This window comes from Pipistrellus kuhlii, unplaced genomic scaffold, assembly GCF_014108245.1.
Source record: "Pipistrellus kuhlii isolate mPipKuh1 unplaced genomic scaffold, mPipKuh1.p scaffold_m20_p_7, whole genome shotgun sequence".
Taxonomy (NCBI): domain Eukaryota; kingdom Metazoa; phylum Chordata; class Mammalia; order Chiroptera; family Vespertilionidae; genus Pipistrellus; species Pipistrellus kuhlii.
In genome coordinates, this window is record NW_023425573.1 from 10,912,502 (window position 1) to 10,929,512 (window position 17,011).

General features: G+C 35.3%; 1 protein-coding gene across 4 annotated transcripts in view; it reads left to right on the forward strand.

Moving 5' to 3' along the window:
* TRAK2 (trafficking kinesin protein 2) overlaps positions 1-17,011 on the forward strand; it is a 59,479-nt gene that overhangs the window by 27,400 nt on the left and 15,068 nt on the right. For 3 of the 4 annotated variants that reach the window (XM_045575539.1, XM_036421553.2, XM_045575538.1), the window contains 8 exons: positions 1,924-2,118; positions 8,162-8,238; positions 9,785-9,901; positions 11,152-11,361; positions 11,932-12,010; positions 13,696-13,826; positions 14,697-14,771; positions 16,150-16,284. In XM_045575539.1, coding sequence (XP_045431495.1) covers positions 1,924-2,118; positions 8,162-8,238; positions 9,785-9,901; positions 11,152-11,361; positions 11,932-12,010; positions 13,696-13,826; positions 14,697-14,771; positions 16,150-16,284 — 1,019 coding nt within the window. Of the gene's footprint in view, positions 1-1,923; positions 2,119-7,519; positions 7,554-8,161; positions 8,239-9,784; positions 9,902-11,151; positions 11,362-11,931; positions 12,011-13,695; positions 13,827-14,696; positions 14,772-16,149; positions 16,285-17,011 lie in introns of those variants that run through there. The other variant, XM_045575540.1, reaches the window with a different exon arrangement.

A 17,011-nucleotide genomic window follows, 5' to 3' on the forward strand; every position in this document is an offset into this window, starting at 1 on the left:
TGTGTCTGACTCCCTCTACCATGAGGTCCTTTGACAGTCAGCAGGAACTATCATACTAGTCCTTCTACCCCCAAAGGGCAAGGACAAAGTTGCTTGTATTTATTGGTATATCCTGCAAGCACTCAGCAATAATACCTGGCATATAAGAGGCACTCAGGACAGACAGAGTGTACAAACACAGGTGAAGGCCTATAAGCGCTCATTTGCAAGACTAAATACAAAAACTGAGCAACAAATGTTTTTTCTAAACTTTGGTTCTAAATCTCATTGGTCCACAAAACCTGACCTGTGCAGCTATTTCTAAACTTACCTCACTTTGGTTATGTTTGTTTGCTGAAAATGTATTTTTTTTTTTAACTTTGTACAATTATTTTTAAAAATTTATCTTTATTGTTGAAAGTATTACAGATATCCCCTTTGTTTGTTGTTTTCCCCCCATTGGCCTCCTTCACCCCCAACTGTCCCTCTCAGGCCTTCACCACTCTGTTGTCTGTGTCCCTGGGCTATGCTTATATGTATATAAGTTCCCCTTTAATTAATCACTTCCTACCCACCCCTAACTTCCCTCTGAAATTCATCAGTCTATTCCATGCTTCTGTGTCTCTGGATCTATTTTGTTTATCAGTTTATTTCATTCATTAGATCCCACATATGTGTGAGATCATGTGATACTTACCTTTCTCTTACTGGCTTATTTCACTTTGCAACTTCTCTTTACCGGTAAGAGAGATATTTGTGGCAGGAAAATTTTGGATAATCACAAGGAATTCATAGAAATAGAATATGATGTAGTTTAGGGCTCATTTAAGTGATCTGCTAAGAGCTCCTTTAGAACCATATTTAAGGTTTTAAATATACCTCATTTTTGTGGTTATGAAGCCACAGTATGTTCTTCTAGGTGGATAGGGATGTCTAATATTGTTATCCTTCTTGTAATTGATTTACTAAATTGTTATTGTTAAGGTCCAGCAGTGGAAATTTACTCTCTTAGGGTATGATTTCACTTTGTTGTTCTTTGCCAGAGTTAGGACATGTTTCTTTATACAACCCACAAAGGAAATACTAGATCTCTTTAAAAAGTGAGAGGGTTGGTGTGACATCCTGTATTTTCTCTATTTTAAGCCCTTGTATCTTAAGCATGTTACAAGGGATAACTTTCCTTTTCTTATAAATGGCTAAATGTGGAAGGTGTTAAGTGATGGGCAGTGTTTGGGACAGAAAGCCAGGAACAAACACCCAGAGGTAGAGAAGCGCAGGTGAGTTCAGAGATATGAATGACGCGGGGGAGTTCGGGTGTGCAGGTGAGAGTAGTGATGTGAAAGGTATTTAGGATGTTCAGTGTACCTCATATTTTAAAAAAAGTAAAGTACTTAGTCCAGAACCAGTGCAAAAACACTGTGCTGGAATGTTAACATAACTGGTTAATATTTAATCAGTAAGTGTTAATTTTTTTTATATCTAGCTGGTTTTTCCAGATTTTGAAGAATCCTTCCATAGAGTTTAAATTCTTTTACTAAAAAGGATGTAGTTTTACTTCTTTAGAACTACTTTCTGCTAATTGTACTGCCTTTTTTTTTTTACTCAAGCATATAAATTTTTGGGATCAGATCTCTTTTAATCAGCACTAACTAGGTTGACAAGGAGGAAATAATAAATTTGTCTAAATTTAAAGTTTAAAAACATACACTAAGCAATATATTTTTATATATTTGTGGTATTATTTTACTGTAGTTCTCATATTAAAGTAACCTAGAGAAAGACCAACTACAGTAATAGGATATATTAATAAAAATTAGTGGAGAAGTGATCTTGGCTAATATATCTTGGATTTTCTTACTTTCACAAAATGAATTTCACTGAATTTTCTCTGTAGCCTAGTAATTGAAATATATTGGATTCATTTACATGAACTCTCTTCTTTAGATGTCTGCTCCAATGAGGATCTCCCTGAAGTTGAGCTGGTGAATTTGCTAGAAGAACAGCTACCCCAGTATAGACTAAAAGCTGACTCTCTCTTTCTATATGAAAATCAAGACTGGACTCGGTCCCCACACCGGCAGCATCATGCATCTGGCACCCTCTCTCCAGTCCTTGCTGAAGAGACTTTCCGCTATATGAGTGAGTATTTTTTTTTTTATCCTTTTAGAGTTTGTCCATTGAAGTAATAATCATGAGTATCTTGGCGTTGGCTTTTAAAACATTTGACATCGCTAGCCATTGTTTGGCGATGATTCTGTGTGTTATGTGTGAATACAAAAAGTTTGTCGCCCTTATGGCTCTGGTGTCCAGGGTTGCAAGCATACTCAGATGTTCCCATTTCTTCTGTCTTTTACTTGATATTTTCTCAGACTGAGTAGAAAAGTAACTTTTTAAAGTATAATGAAATAATTTAAAATTTAATATTCCTTTATGTCTCTTGACACTTACTGTTCCAATAGTTTGATATCCTAAGCCATCAGCTTTTTTACTCTTATCTTCCCTATTAAGCACAGTCACGGGAACTATGTCAGTCTTTAAGAAGCATAATTCTTGGACACATAAGTGGTTTTAATAATGACAAGGAGAAATAAGTGCACATTACATAGTAATCTTCATTATTAACTTAAGAATTCATAGAGAATATTTCAGTGAAAGGCTAAGCCAGATTGTTCTGAAAGTAAGTCTGTTTTACATGAAATTCTTAAAAATGACAAAATTAAATAGAATATTTTTAAACTAAAGTATGGAAATCTTTTTGCTTTTGACCTAATTCCAAAGATCTTCATTCAGGCTGTGCTTACTTTTTTTAATTTTCTATAGAAATTTTGTTTATATAATAGCTGTTATAATCCTCCTATATAATAAAAGGCTAATAAGCAAATTGTCCCCTTGGGTGCGAGTTCAGCGGACCAGGAGTTTGATCAGGGGGCAGGGCCGACCAGCCAATCTTCCATGTCCCCTCCCCCTGGCCAGCCCTCCAGAACCCCACCCATACACGAATTCATGCACCAGGCCTCTGGTATATAATAAAAGTCTGTGGGTTCTACATTATGTTTGTGAAATTCTTTTATTTTTATTTACTTATTTTTTAAAATATATATATTTTATTGATTTTTTACAGAGAGGAAGGGAGAGAAATAGAGAGCTAGAAACTTCGATGAGAGAGAAACATCGACCAGCTGCCTCTTGCACACCCCCTACCGGGGATATGCCCGCAACCAATGTACATGCCCTTGACCGGAATCGAACCTGGGACCCCCCAGTCCGCAGACCGATGCTCTACCGTTGAGCCAAACCAGCTTCGGCGTGAAATTCTTTTAATTTGAATTAGATATGAGATTGCATTAGATCCTAGACATTTTCCTAGCCTATGCTTCAGTGTTTTTAAAGATTGTGGCTATAGAATGATGGTTGTGAAATACTTATTTTCATAGTTAATCATTAACTTGCTTTTAATAGTAGTTTCCTAGAATAAGGTTACTCACTGCTCAGAAAGAATTCTAAACATTTTTTAAATTTGAATTGGACCATCAAGAAACTCAGATAAGACTGTATTTCTGTCATCAATAATTTTTTTAAATAGCTGAATATTATTAATAAGGCTCTTAAGGTTTTTTTGTGTGTGTTTTTTTTTTTTTTTTTTTTTTTTTACTTTCTAGGTTAAGTAGCTTGCTTGAGATTTTCTGGAAAATGCTTTTTTAAAGGAACACTATTTTTTATTTCCATTTCCCATTGTTCCATGAGTTTTTAGATTTGTGAGAAGAAAATTTCAAACTGAAATTTCATCATGATAAATTTAGTTTGTCATTATTTTGATAAAGTGGCACAGAAAGTATCCCTTAGTTTATGTTCTTTGTCTCATAAGTCACGGAGGGGCAGGGAAGCACTGCAGCTAGAAAAATGTCTTAAAGATTTAATAAAGTTATTTTTAGGATGATTTTAAAAACAAACTGGGAACTGAAAGATTTTTAAATACTTGGTTTTTGGACTTTATATAAAGCAAACCATAATGTTCAAGGGAGCCATTTAAAATAAGATTAATAGGATGTTACAGATCTGCCCTTTAGGTCCCAGAAAACACTCCTGCTCCATTAGTCAAATGGTACAGGTTTTACTTTACTTTGAAAATTATGTTGATATATACCTAAGATCATGAAGCAAATAACTGGGATTATAATTGCTCCACTAATACTTTATCTTTGTAATTTACTTTCATTTCACTGTTATTTTAAAAGGTATCAATTCTTTGGCACTCTAATATAAATAACTTTCATTATGAATTTGCATCTTATGAATGTAAACGATTAGTGACTTACTTTATTTAGCAAATTGACCAAGGCTTTAAAAAGTAAGATACAAAACATTCTTTTACCCTTTCCCACAGTTTTCTATCCCCTTGATATTTCAAGATTGGTGGTTTTAAATAATTATGTATCCTTGTAAGCCATCCTTGGGTTCAGCCCCTCCTTATCCCTACTTCCTGCACTTGCCAGTAGATACTGTGCTCATTAAAATGAATTTTAACAAATTATAAAGAAGTGGCACCTTGTCTTCTATATAACATAAAGAAATTGAAAGAGCTGTGAGAAGGAAATAAATTTGGAAGGGAACAGGGCAGGCCTGTCTCACATGAGCAAAATGATACCGGTTGTTCTCTGGAGCTCCCCCCAAACAGACTGGAAAGAGGTTGTTTACTTTTAAAATAGATTCAGAGAGCAATGAACGGTCCAAACCAACCACAATTCATCTTAGTCCCACCATCACACAGAGTTTAATATTGATACTTCCCATCCTGAAAAAATGTGAGATTGGGGTAGTTGATGCAGAATAATAAAGTGCTTGTGTATATTACCTCCATTTCCCCCCAGGAACATTGCATTCTCTAAATATTACACCAAAAATGTTGAACATTAATTAACAACCTTCCAAAACCAAGTTACAAAATTGTTCTGTTAAAAAAAAGTTTATATGTCAGTTGTACCTCAATAAAAAATTTTTAAATTATTTCCCTGATGTATATAGTTTTGCTATTATTGCTGTTATTCCAGAGAATTAGGTTAGGAAAGTTCATGTCTGGAAATAAGCAAGAAACATTGCTAATTTCTGTACCATTTAACATATTTCTATTTTAACCAATAAGAACTGAAGGGGAAATAGGATTTGATAGAAAGGATTATAATAAAGTCAGTCTGCTTGGCTTTCTCTTCATTCCTGGTTAGAGAATTACAGTTAGTCTATGGTTTTAGAAGCATTTAATCTCAATGCCTAAATGCCAAGAGAACTTGTAAGAGCTGTGCCCTGAAGTACTTTTGAAATCTTCCAAGCAACATGTCTTTATCAGGAGTATTGTGATTAGGCAGAGAAGACAGAACTCATTAGGCTGCAGAGAGGAATCCATTTCTTTCTATATGCTTTGTGACTGACTCAGTGGAGCAACTCTGCAATTGAACTAGCTCAGCCTTTGGGGCGTGGTAGTATACAGCCTGTTTCACATAAAACATAAGAATTGGAAAATTCTGGTTGCATTATCTAACTTCTTTGCCTTAATACATATTGAAGCATTTTAAATTTTACTTTTGCAACCTCTTAACAAGAACTATTTTTATTAGAAAGATAACATTTATTCTTCATGGAAAATTAGCAAAAAACAAAAACAAAAACAACAGATCAACTATTATATAATCCCTACCCAGAGATAGCCACTATTAACATTTTAATATATATCCTTCCACTTCTCCTATATGCAGATATGCCCACACTTTGAAGAACAGAATTGGGATCTGTGCTGTTTTAGAATATGTGGATACGCTAGTACCTAGTCAGATAAATGCCTTTTGATCTTGGTGAGACTGTGGTAGAAACAGCAGGATGGTGTTTGAGCTCCTTACTAGGAATGAGCAGACCCAGGTTTTATCTTCTGACCTCGTGAGCTGGGGTTGTTAGCACCTCATTATTATCCTGGCTTTGCCACTAATGGCTTGCTTTGTGGTATTAGACACATCATAAAATTTCTCTCAGTCAAGATTCCTCATACAAGAAAATGAGGTTATTAAATGAGATTAACTTCTTAAAGTTCAGCTTTAAATTCTCAAACAGTGACAGATGGTTTTATATAATACTGTGTCTTTCATTTTCTCTTCCTCTTACATCATGTGTGACTTGCAGCTCACAGCTGTTTTTTACATCCTTAACTTACTGGCTTTACTTCAAATTAAATTTGCTACTTCATTTTCAACTGTGGTCAATTATGTAAAATAGGCTATGTCATGTATTTTTTCAAATTAGTTGTATAAAATTGTTTTTAACTGAATTTTATTATTCTAAAAATAAAAGGCCAAGGTAAGAGGCAATAAGCATTTATTTGAGATTACAACAAATAGCTGTTCAGGAAGCACTGATTCAAGCAGAAACTCAAATAGTGTTCTAATTATGGGTGAAGACAAGGGGTTTTTGTGAGAAGAGAAGGGAAGTAATTATATAAATACTAGAGGCCCAGTGCACAAAATTCGTGCACAGGTAGAGTCCCAAGCTGCTGACTGCTGGCCAGTGCACCTCCCTTCCCCCTGGCCACCAGCCGCTGGTGGAAGGGAGACGCCCTGTCAAGAGGACAATTTGCATATTAGACTTTTATTATATAGGACAAGGAAGGAATTTCTGTTAGTGACAATAAGCTACCAAATTGTGAAGATTTCTTAAACCCAAAAGCCTGTGTTTTTTTTTTAATCTTGTGGTTAAATTATGGAGTCACTTTCTCTACTTATAAATATAAATTATTTTTGAGTGGAAAATGTTTTTTATTTTTTTGTTTTGGGTGGGTAGCTTTTCTTTTTTTAAGTTTTCTTATATTCAGTTTAAAACTCCTATTTTTAGCTGTCTTCTGATATCAACACAGCACTTTGTTTTACTTTTAACTAGGAATAAGATTATCATTAATAATTAAGATCTAGGTAATTCTCAGATTTGTTTTAAGCAATTATGCTAGGAAGAAAAACTATAAGCTCAGATATAATAACCATGTCTAATGGTGCCTTTTGGGCAACTTCAAGTATCAAGATGGGTCTAAAGAACTACAAATGGCTTAAATTGTAGTATTTGCTGCCAACTCAGTGAATTATTTGCAGAGAATTTAAAATCAGGGCTATTTAATACATACCAGTTGTGTTTAAAGAGTAATAGTTGTATGATAGTCAAATGATCATATTTGAACCTTCTAATGATCTTGTGCGATGCATTTATGGCCTCCGTATTATAAATACAGAATCTGAATCTCAGAAGGGTTAAATGACTTGTTCAAGCTCACGCAAGCTTTTCTACTCCAAAGTCTCTCTTTTTTTATTTCTTCAAGACAAACATTATGAAAACCTAAGTAAAACATAAATCTGTATCATGTAGTACAGTCCAAAGTCAAGAGATTCCTTTGTATTATGCATCATTTTCAGCTGAAAAAGATATTACTTATTATGACTGGTGTCACTGGAGTCATATTTGTCCTTTTCTTTGGAGCAAAATTATCCAAGTGCATTGACAGGTCCTGAGTTTATGAGGAACAGAAATAATGGGCTTGCATTATGCAGGTAAGAATATAGTATATGATTTATTTTATAGCAATGGCCTGGATATGAAGATTATCATAACGGGTTTTTAATTAAGCTAAAAATGATTATGTTCATTACAAAGCTACAAAAAGTCTTACAAGTCATATTCCTTATTTATTGATGTTAACTCACAATAATAGGTGATGATATTCAAGATAATTACAACAGAATTCTAATTGAATTCCTTTGTAACAGTATAACTTCTCACTAACTGGCCCTCAGTGACTTTAATTAGATTAGGATGTAAAACATTTGGTGATTTAATATATTCTCCAGCGCACATTCTGTAGTGTGGGTGGGCCAAAGTTCTAATCTTACCAAGGAAGGAGGAGATAGGAAGTGACTGCCATCTGATCATTTGATACTTTCTTAATTTATTGTATGATGCATGTTTGTAATAATGAATCTACTTACAGATTATCCAACACATGAAACATCTCCTCCCCTTTTTTTCACATATATTTTTATTCTCTTAAATGGCTTGTAAATGCCTGAGTATGTTGTTGTTGTTATCTTTCGTTTCTTATAATAGTTAAAATTATCTTTTATTTATAAATCCTATAAACAGTTGTTTTTAACTATCTTAGTTCTAGGCACAGACAGGGTGGAGCAGATGACCAAAACTTACAATGACATCGACATGGTTACACATCTCCTGGCAGAGGTAGGAATATATCTTTTTCTTTTACCTGTACAAAAACCTAAAACTTGAAGATCATTTGGAATCTATCAACTTTTTATATCAAATGAAAAATGATGATGTCTTTGTTTTGAGTTATTTTATGAGATTGTTACAGTTGAAACAACTGGCATACCATCTGGCATTCTAAAGCAGAATGGTTCCTTAAGTTAATTGTTATAAAATTATAGAAGGTTTAGGGGGCTTTGTTTGCTTTTTATTACAATGGTGCTGGCTGGCCTTCTTGTCCTACAAAAAAAATGTCACTCAGCCTGGAGCAGAACTGCCTATTCAAGAGACAGATCCATTGCAAATCTACTCCCGAAGCCTGAAGCATCTTCCTAAAGTTTTGCTCTCAGTTTGGGTTATTATTTTTTTTAGCTCACTTTGTCCATTTTTTTACACTATACATATTTTTAATATGTATACATATTTTTAATATGTATAGTGTACTTTTTCCAATTGGAAGTCATAGAAGTGTCTCCTTACACTTCAGTTTCAGTTCATCTATGGAAGACTGTCTTTCTCTTTGAAGTACCCCTTCCCCCCTTCCCCAGTTCCCCAGAACCATTTTGTGTGTGCCACTTAGCTTAGGTTGCCAATGAAATAAGTGGGCCTTGAAAACCTGGAAATAACTCATCCACCTATTGTCATGTACTATGGAGCAAAAGAGCAGAAGCTTAATTTTTTTACAGTGATTACTGTAAGCAGAGCCCACACTCACATATAAGGTAGTTATATGTATATTGACAGGTTTTCATCCTGTAGAATACAGTCTTCACCACCATCATGTAGATGGGTTTTCTGTGTTCTAACTATTACCATGCGCCCAGAAAGAGTAACTCTTGCTTTGCTTGGCTTTTCTGTAGGCAAATGCATCATTACCACCAACTTCTTTAGACTCTCCTTTTTTTCTAAACTTTAAACAGAACCTTGCACTTCAAAACTTTCAGTCCTTCATCCCCTATCTTATTTCATGTCATCATTCTTGCACCAGTTGACAGTAGGGCTCTTGAATATGCTTTCCTCTAAGCCTCTGGCTCTCAGGGCATATAAGCTTTCCTCTAAATGAAACTTTTCAGCATACCTACCTGATCCTCATATCTAAATACCCAATTCTGTATCATTACCGGGCTTGATATACAGATGCATTTGTTGGGCCTTTGTTGTGTGCCAGGTCCTGTCCTCAGTTTTGAAGACTGCATTCATTTTCTAATTCCTCAAAGTTGTAAGTATAAAGGTTAGGTCGCTGGATCCTAATCAGTAGAGTTGATTAATCAACAAATTGCACTTGATATCAGGAAAAATGTGCCCTCTTGCATTTATAACTGTGCTGGTCATCCATTTGACCAACATATTTTAAACATCACTGTGTGCCAGGCCCTGTATTTATTTGGTATCTGGGTGTTAAAATACTTTCTAGAATATTGCTTTTTGTGTTTATTTAGCAAAATTGACTATAAAATCTCTAAACTATTATACCATGTAATTTTGTTGGTACTCAAAAAACAGTGTTTTTGTATTTTAACAGAGGGATCGTGATCTGGAGCTAGCTGCTCGTATCGGTCAAGCTCTTTTAAAGCGAAATCATGTCTTGTCTGAGCAGAATGAAGCCCTGGAGGAGCAGCTGGGACAAGCTTTTGACCAAGTAAGTCTTTGTCAAGTGTTTGCAGCGTGAAGTATTTAGGTCTTGGGCTGTGGAGGAATTTATTTTCCTGGGTGTCCTTGAATTGGTGACAATGAGTAGGTAGGTAAGATCAATACACGTGGACTTTGTTGGTAACCATTGAACAAACCAGTAGTGAAATGAAAAATACTGTAGAGAGGAGTGCTTATGTGAGTCTGCGTTGGTCTATATAAAAGCTTATATTCAGTACCTGTAGTAGATTCTAACGCTTTTTCCCTTACCACTTGCTGTAAATGTTGTGTGTCATCTTTATTTTTTTTTTAAATACAGCTCCAATTAATAGATACCCAAATGAAGTATCTTTGGTCAAAAACCCAAATAAAAGGAAAAGGAAAAGACCTTTTGGAAATTTATTTATTCCTAAGCAATGAGTATTTTCAGTGAGAACTGCTTTATTATTATTAACTTGAATGGTTAAATTTCAAGTTTTCTATAATTTATTTTTACCTAATTTTACTTAGATTTTATAAACGCATTATATTTAATAACATTTGAGCCTTTATGTTGAATATATTTATTTCCTAGAACTAAAGTTAGGAAATCATGCAGAGTTATACAGCTTAAAAGTACAAACCTGTAGAATGAGAATTTGAAAGTAGGGATCCATTGTGATAGTTTGAAGTTCCTTCAGTTTTGTTTTGTTTTCAACTGTGAAAATTTTCCTTCTATCTTTCTGTTATATGGAATGTAAAAATTGGCTTTCCTTATCATCTATTATAGAAAAAGCTGTATTTGTTGAATTAATGTTCTAAAATTATAGTTTGGGAGATATCTGAGGTTTATTATTTTTTTTTTAGCACTTGCTACTTTAGTCAGTAAATCTTGCAGCTAATTATATTATGATGAGGAATAATTGCTCAATGAATTAAAAGTTATATTACATATGTTATATTAAATAATCTACACTAATAAAAGAGAAAATTCAAATTGACCGTACCTTTATTTATGACACCCACCAGCCAATCAGGAGTAGGTATGCAAATTAACCCAACAAATATGGCGGGTTATTTTGCATATGTGGGCATTCCGTTCTGTCCTGGCAGCTCCAGGCCTCTGGGCAGTGTGGGAAGGCAGAAAGGTGGCTCCAGCAGGAGCAAAGGTGGTGCAGGCTGTCAGGGGAAGGAAGGCCCATTCTTGCACGAATCTTCGTGCATCAGGCCTCTAGTACAAAATAAAGGACATCTTGTAAATCTAATTATTTTGCTGTGCAGGTCAATCAACTACAGCATGAGCTATCCAAGAAAGATGAGTTACTTAGAATTGTCTCCATCGCTTCGGAAGAGAGTGAGACTGATTCCAGCTGTTCTACACCTCTTCGGTTTAATGAGTCCTTCAGCTTATCTCAGGGCTTGCTGCAGTTGGACATGCTGCAAGAAAAGCTCAAGGAACTGGAGGAAGAGAATATGGCTCTTCGGTCCAAGGTACATTCAACCCAATTCCCAGTTTCTTTAACTTAAAGGTCGTATGGTTTAAATCCAGCTAGTGTTGAGATGAAATGCAGCACAACTGAAGATTTGCTATTGACATTCAAATTTGGGAGTACAGCCAAGACGCTCATATTTATTTGCCTTCCCTTGTTTCTTAAATCCCACCGAGAATTGGATAATAGCAAGTTGACAGATGAGAAAGCCCCAGCATAGAATATATACCTTGTCGAGTTTATGTTGGAAAATTACAAGGTTCTGTGAGCTTGTATGATGGAGGGGGAATCAAAGAAGTCCTACTTAAGCTAGCGATATTTTAGCTGAGGCTAGGGATTAGCCAGGCAGATAGGTATGGGAGCTGGGATGAGGAGGCATTTAGAGACTCAGAGGGAATGAGGGAAATGTTTGAAACATCCTTTTCCATACTTTTAATTTATGGTAGATAAAGATTTATGGGGTTATTTTTTCCTTTGTAAGTGATTAACTTTTATGTTCAAATGAGAATTAAAGGTTATTTTTAGTTAATACTGTAAATAATTAGAAGATAACACTATTTTTTTCTTGAAGGCTTGTCACATAAAGACAGAAACTATTAGCTATGAAGAGAAGGAGCAACAGCTTGTCAGTGACTGTGTTAAGGAACTTCGTAAGTATTAACATATTCTGTTTGCCTTTGGGCAGTTCTTTGGTAGGATATCTCCAACTCAGAAACTAGAACAATGGTTTCAGTAGAAACATCTCAAGAAACACTATTAAATAATTACTGAAGATCTTGGAATACCACATTGACTGTACAACTCTAAATAAAATACCTTTTATTACTTTTCAAAAATAACTTTGTTTCAGTTGTCATTTTCATTGAATAAAGATCTATATTTCTATCAGTTATAGCATGTTAGAATGAAAGAAACCAGAACTCTTATTTGGTTGATGAGAAAATAGTCCTGTTGAGAATGTGATTTGTCAGAAAATGACAGGTCAGTCGCAGGGCCTGATCTAACATTCAATGAGTAATTTATTAAGTGCCAACAATGTGTCTATAAAGGAATATATTTTTGGTTTGATGTAATGTTAACTAAAATATTTTTTAAAGTAAATTAGTTGGGAAAATATCAGCTTTACTAGAGAAAGATATTTAATTTCTCTATTAATATAAAGCCTGTTACTTTGAAAGAGAAATGTAATAGATATCACATCAGTTCATTTGGGCTGTGGGCTCAGAATGTGATAACTTAGAGTAACAGAATATTGGAGTGCCAGAAGTAATGTAAATTGAATCTTCTCCATCAACACTATCATTACCCACCTTTTAAACTTTAAAAAACAAAGAAGAAATTACTTGTCCAGGAATTCAGGTCCAGGTCTCCTTCCTTCTTGTTGCCATTCTATGAAATGTTATAGAGTTTCTGTCAATTAAAAAATAGTTTTATATGACACTAAAAAATAATTTTATATGATACATGGCTCTGCCACTTGTGTTTAGATATCAAAGTTTTTATATGAAATAAAGATTTATTTCCCCCACGGAATTCTAAAGATTCTATTTCATATGCATTCAAGAGTGCTAGCTGTAAAAATTGCTTTAAAGGTTCTACTCAGTTTTCCACGTATCCCAGAAAGTCTCTCTCCTACAGGAGCATCTCAGTAGCTTCATCAGTAGGTTAACAGATTGTAACTGTTCCATTCTGGAAACGTTCCTATGTTAGACTTCTTAAGTTTAACTTTCATTGCTTGAGGGAGTTTATTTACATTCCTAAAGAGTTCTCAAAGATATAATGAGATTATGTCTTAGCACTTGCAAAGATATATAATTCACCTATATCTTTTCAGCCTACTTGTTCTTCATAATGAAAAAGATTAAAGCAAAACCTTTAGCTTGCCTTTACAAGTCATCATTGCCTAATATTCAGTTCCTAATATTAGCTTTTATTTCAGAAGAATTTTTATTTTTTATTTTATTTTATTTTTAATATATTTTATTGATTTTTTTTTACAGAGAGGAAGAGAGAGGGATAGAGAGTTAGAAACATCCATGAGAGAGAAACACCAATCAGCTGCCTCCTGCACACCCCCTACTGGGGATGTGCCCGCAACATGGTACGTGCCCTTGACCGGAATCAAACCCGGGACCTTTTAGTCCACAGGCCGACGCTCTATCCACTGAGCCAAACCGGTTTCGGCAGAATCTTTATTTTTTAAATTTATGTTTTAAAAAATTGTATTTGCGATAATCCAGTGCTTATTACAAAACAAGATTTGGCGCACAGCCATAGTTTGCCAACCCCTACTCTTCATTTATATTAATTTTTAAAATTTTTATTTATTTCCAAGGTGAAACAAATGCTCAGATGTCCAAAATGACTGAAGAATTGTCTGGGAAGAGTGATGAACTGATACGATATCAAGAAGAGATCTCCTCTCTCTTGTCTCAAATTGTAGATCTTCAGCACAAACTTAAAGAGGTAAGTTCATTCTTTCATTCAACAGATATTTGTTAAGCACTGACCTAGTATCACGCACTGTGCTAAGTACTAGATTAAGCAAAATAAGCACGGTCCTTCCCCTTTTAAAGTGCTGAAACTGATGACTGCTTTAGTCTTCTCTGTGTCATGAAGCATGAATAACTACTTTCAAGTCACAATTTCTCTCTCAAAATGATACTGAACCTAGGTTCTGCTTCCTGCCGCTCAAAAACCAATAATCTAGAGACGGGCTGGTAGAAGGAAGGTAGGTTTATTCAAGAGCCGGCTGCCTGAGAAGATGGTGGACTCCTGGCACCAAGACTGTCCTAACAATTGGACAGAGGCAGAGGTTTTTGTAAGGAGGGAGGAGGAAGAGAAAAAAACACACACAACAGAACAGAGGAATCAAAATGAAGGGACTGAGAGTTCTCCAAGCAAGCCGACAGTCTGTTCAGATAACTGGTTGAAGGTCAGCAATTCTCCCGAAGCTGGAATGTCTGAAGGTCAGAGTCTGCTGCTTTTGAAGTTAGTTCCTAGAATTCTTAGGCAAGCAGACTGTTTATCTGCAGTCATGTATTAATAGGTCATCATCTACAGAAATGATGTTAGAAGAAAGCTGGGGGTGGTTACCGTGAATAGGTGAGATCTTCCTCAGGAAGTTGTGATGTGAGTTATTGTCTCGTGCTCATTGTCCTCTGAACCCCTTTATGGATTTTCTCTTTTGCCCATTTTATTGCTCTTATTTGGCTTTTGGAAGGTAAACTTTTTAGAGATCTCTACATAGACTATGCCTTTAAGATGTCTTAAAAAGGAGAGTAGCCTCTATTTTGTGTGGGAAGGCTTCACAAGTTCCTTTTAATATGTTGTTAGCATGTGATTGAGAAGGAAGAACTGAGACTGCACCTGCAAGCTTCCAAAGATGCCCAAAGACAGCTGACATTGGAGGTAATGAAATCTTTCTTTATCTGGTGTGATACAGGAGGGGGAGGAAGGATTCGTTTCTTTCATCTTTGTAAATAGGATTTAAAATAACAACAGAGGATCAAGATGAGAGAGCTAAGAAGTAAAGATTTTAAAAAATTATCTTTCTAAAACTAGTAAAAACAGGCAACATCCTATTAATTCATGGGGAAAACCTTGACTTTTATAAGATTCTTTAGGAATATGTGACTCTTTTACCAGTTTACCTTAGCTATAATACCACAATAGTTTTTAAAATGTCAGGAGAAATAGCAAAAATCTCTAACTTGGTATCTACATAAAAACTCTATATTAGTAATAATTTAGTGGCTCTTTAGCAAGCATCAGAGTCACCTGGCAGGGTGAATTTTAAGTGGAGATTCCAAGCACTACCCCTGAAAGATTCTAAGTCAGTAGGTGACTGAGGGCCTAGAATCTGCATTTTTAATAAGCATTCCCAACCCTGGTGATGCTAATATACAGTCTACATATTACACTTGAAGAAATTTTTGAAGTTAAAATGCACTCTGAAAAGTATGTAGTGAACCTAACAATAAAGAAGGTTCTGAAACAAGAGAAAAACTACTTGTTTAGGATAATTGAGCTGACATCAAATATAATATTATGTAGACTCGATCTTGTCATTTACAGACTTCAGAATGTTTAAAAAATATAGCAGTATGCTAAATCTGACTTGAACATGACTATTATATCTCCTCTATAAGTTTTTTTTAAGGGGATGAAGTATTAAATATTGAATTGACGGTTATGGTTTTCTCAGCTATATTTCAGATTTTTAAGAAATCATGTTTATGTATAAATCTGGTTAAGACACTCCCTACTTCTGGCAATTTGAAATATATACTCTCCTTGCTTAGTTTATTCCAGAGTCTTTGTATTAAAAAGAATTATATTCATAAACTTAGACATCTGGATAAAATTAATACTTATCCCAAAAGTTTCCTCTCCCTTGTCGTATCTACAATATATATATAAAAGTGTAAGCAACTGAACGACTGGCCCACCGGTTACTATGACAGGCACTATGACAGGCACTGACTACCAGGGGCAGATGCTCCACACAGGAGCCTCCTCATGGTGGTGAGTGCGCTCCCACAGTGGGAGTGCTGCTCAGCTGACCTGTGGCAGAGGCGTTCACCTCTCCGGATAGGGACTGACTGGGCACAAATCTGCAGCAGGTGCAGTGGAGCTGGGATGTGTGGGAGCAGCAGGTGGTGTTGGACTGCTGGTTTCGGCCCGATCCAGACAGGCCACACCAAGATCCCCACCAGTGCATGAATCCATGCACCGGGCCTCTAGTTAGAATATAATAGAATACACTAATTACCATCCTTTCTTTCAGTTACATGAATTACAAGACAGGAATATGGAGTGTCTAGGAATGTTACATGAATCCCAAGAAGAAATAAAGGAACTTCGTAGTAGATCTGGCCCTGCTGCTCATCTCTACTCTCAATCATTTGGAGCTTTTTCTGGGGTAAGCAACTGAGAAAGATGTTATATATTTAAGGAAACTTGTTTAAGATTAGATTGTCCTGAGAGTGGTATAGTTTCTGATGATGTAATGCATCTGAAGAAGTGATAATATGGATTGTCCTTTGATTTAGGCCTTAATTTGCATACCTACATCTACCTTAAAACTAACCTTCCTTCTAACAGGTGACCATCCAGATTTATTGTAAAATGCATATGAAGTGAACCCCAGGGAAATTAGTTTTAGGTCTGTGTTCCGTAGAGCTACTTAACCTTGGGTCATCCTTACCTCAGGCCCACTTCACTCCATTTAACAAATAGTGCTCTGAGCATCTAAAATATTTTTCATAAATCTTGAATTTCTTGTTATATTTAACTTCAGTTAGAGTGTAAGCCCCATAAGGGCAGGATTAATGTTTAGTGAGTTCATCAATAAACAGTATTTTTAATTAAAGAAATTAATGAAAACTTTTGAGTTTATGCCCGAATTTGCAATATTGGTTCAAAGACTTATTTTAACAATCTAGTTTTTGTTTTTTGTTTTTTTTTTAATATACTTTATTGATTTTTTTACAGAGAGGAAGAGAGAGGGATAGAGAGTTAGAAACATAAATGAGAGAAAAACATCGATCAGCTGCCTCCTGCACACTCCGTACTGGGGATGTGCCCACAACCAAGGTACATGCCCTTGACCGGAATCAAACCTGGGACCCTTCAGTCTGCAGGCCAAC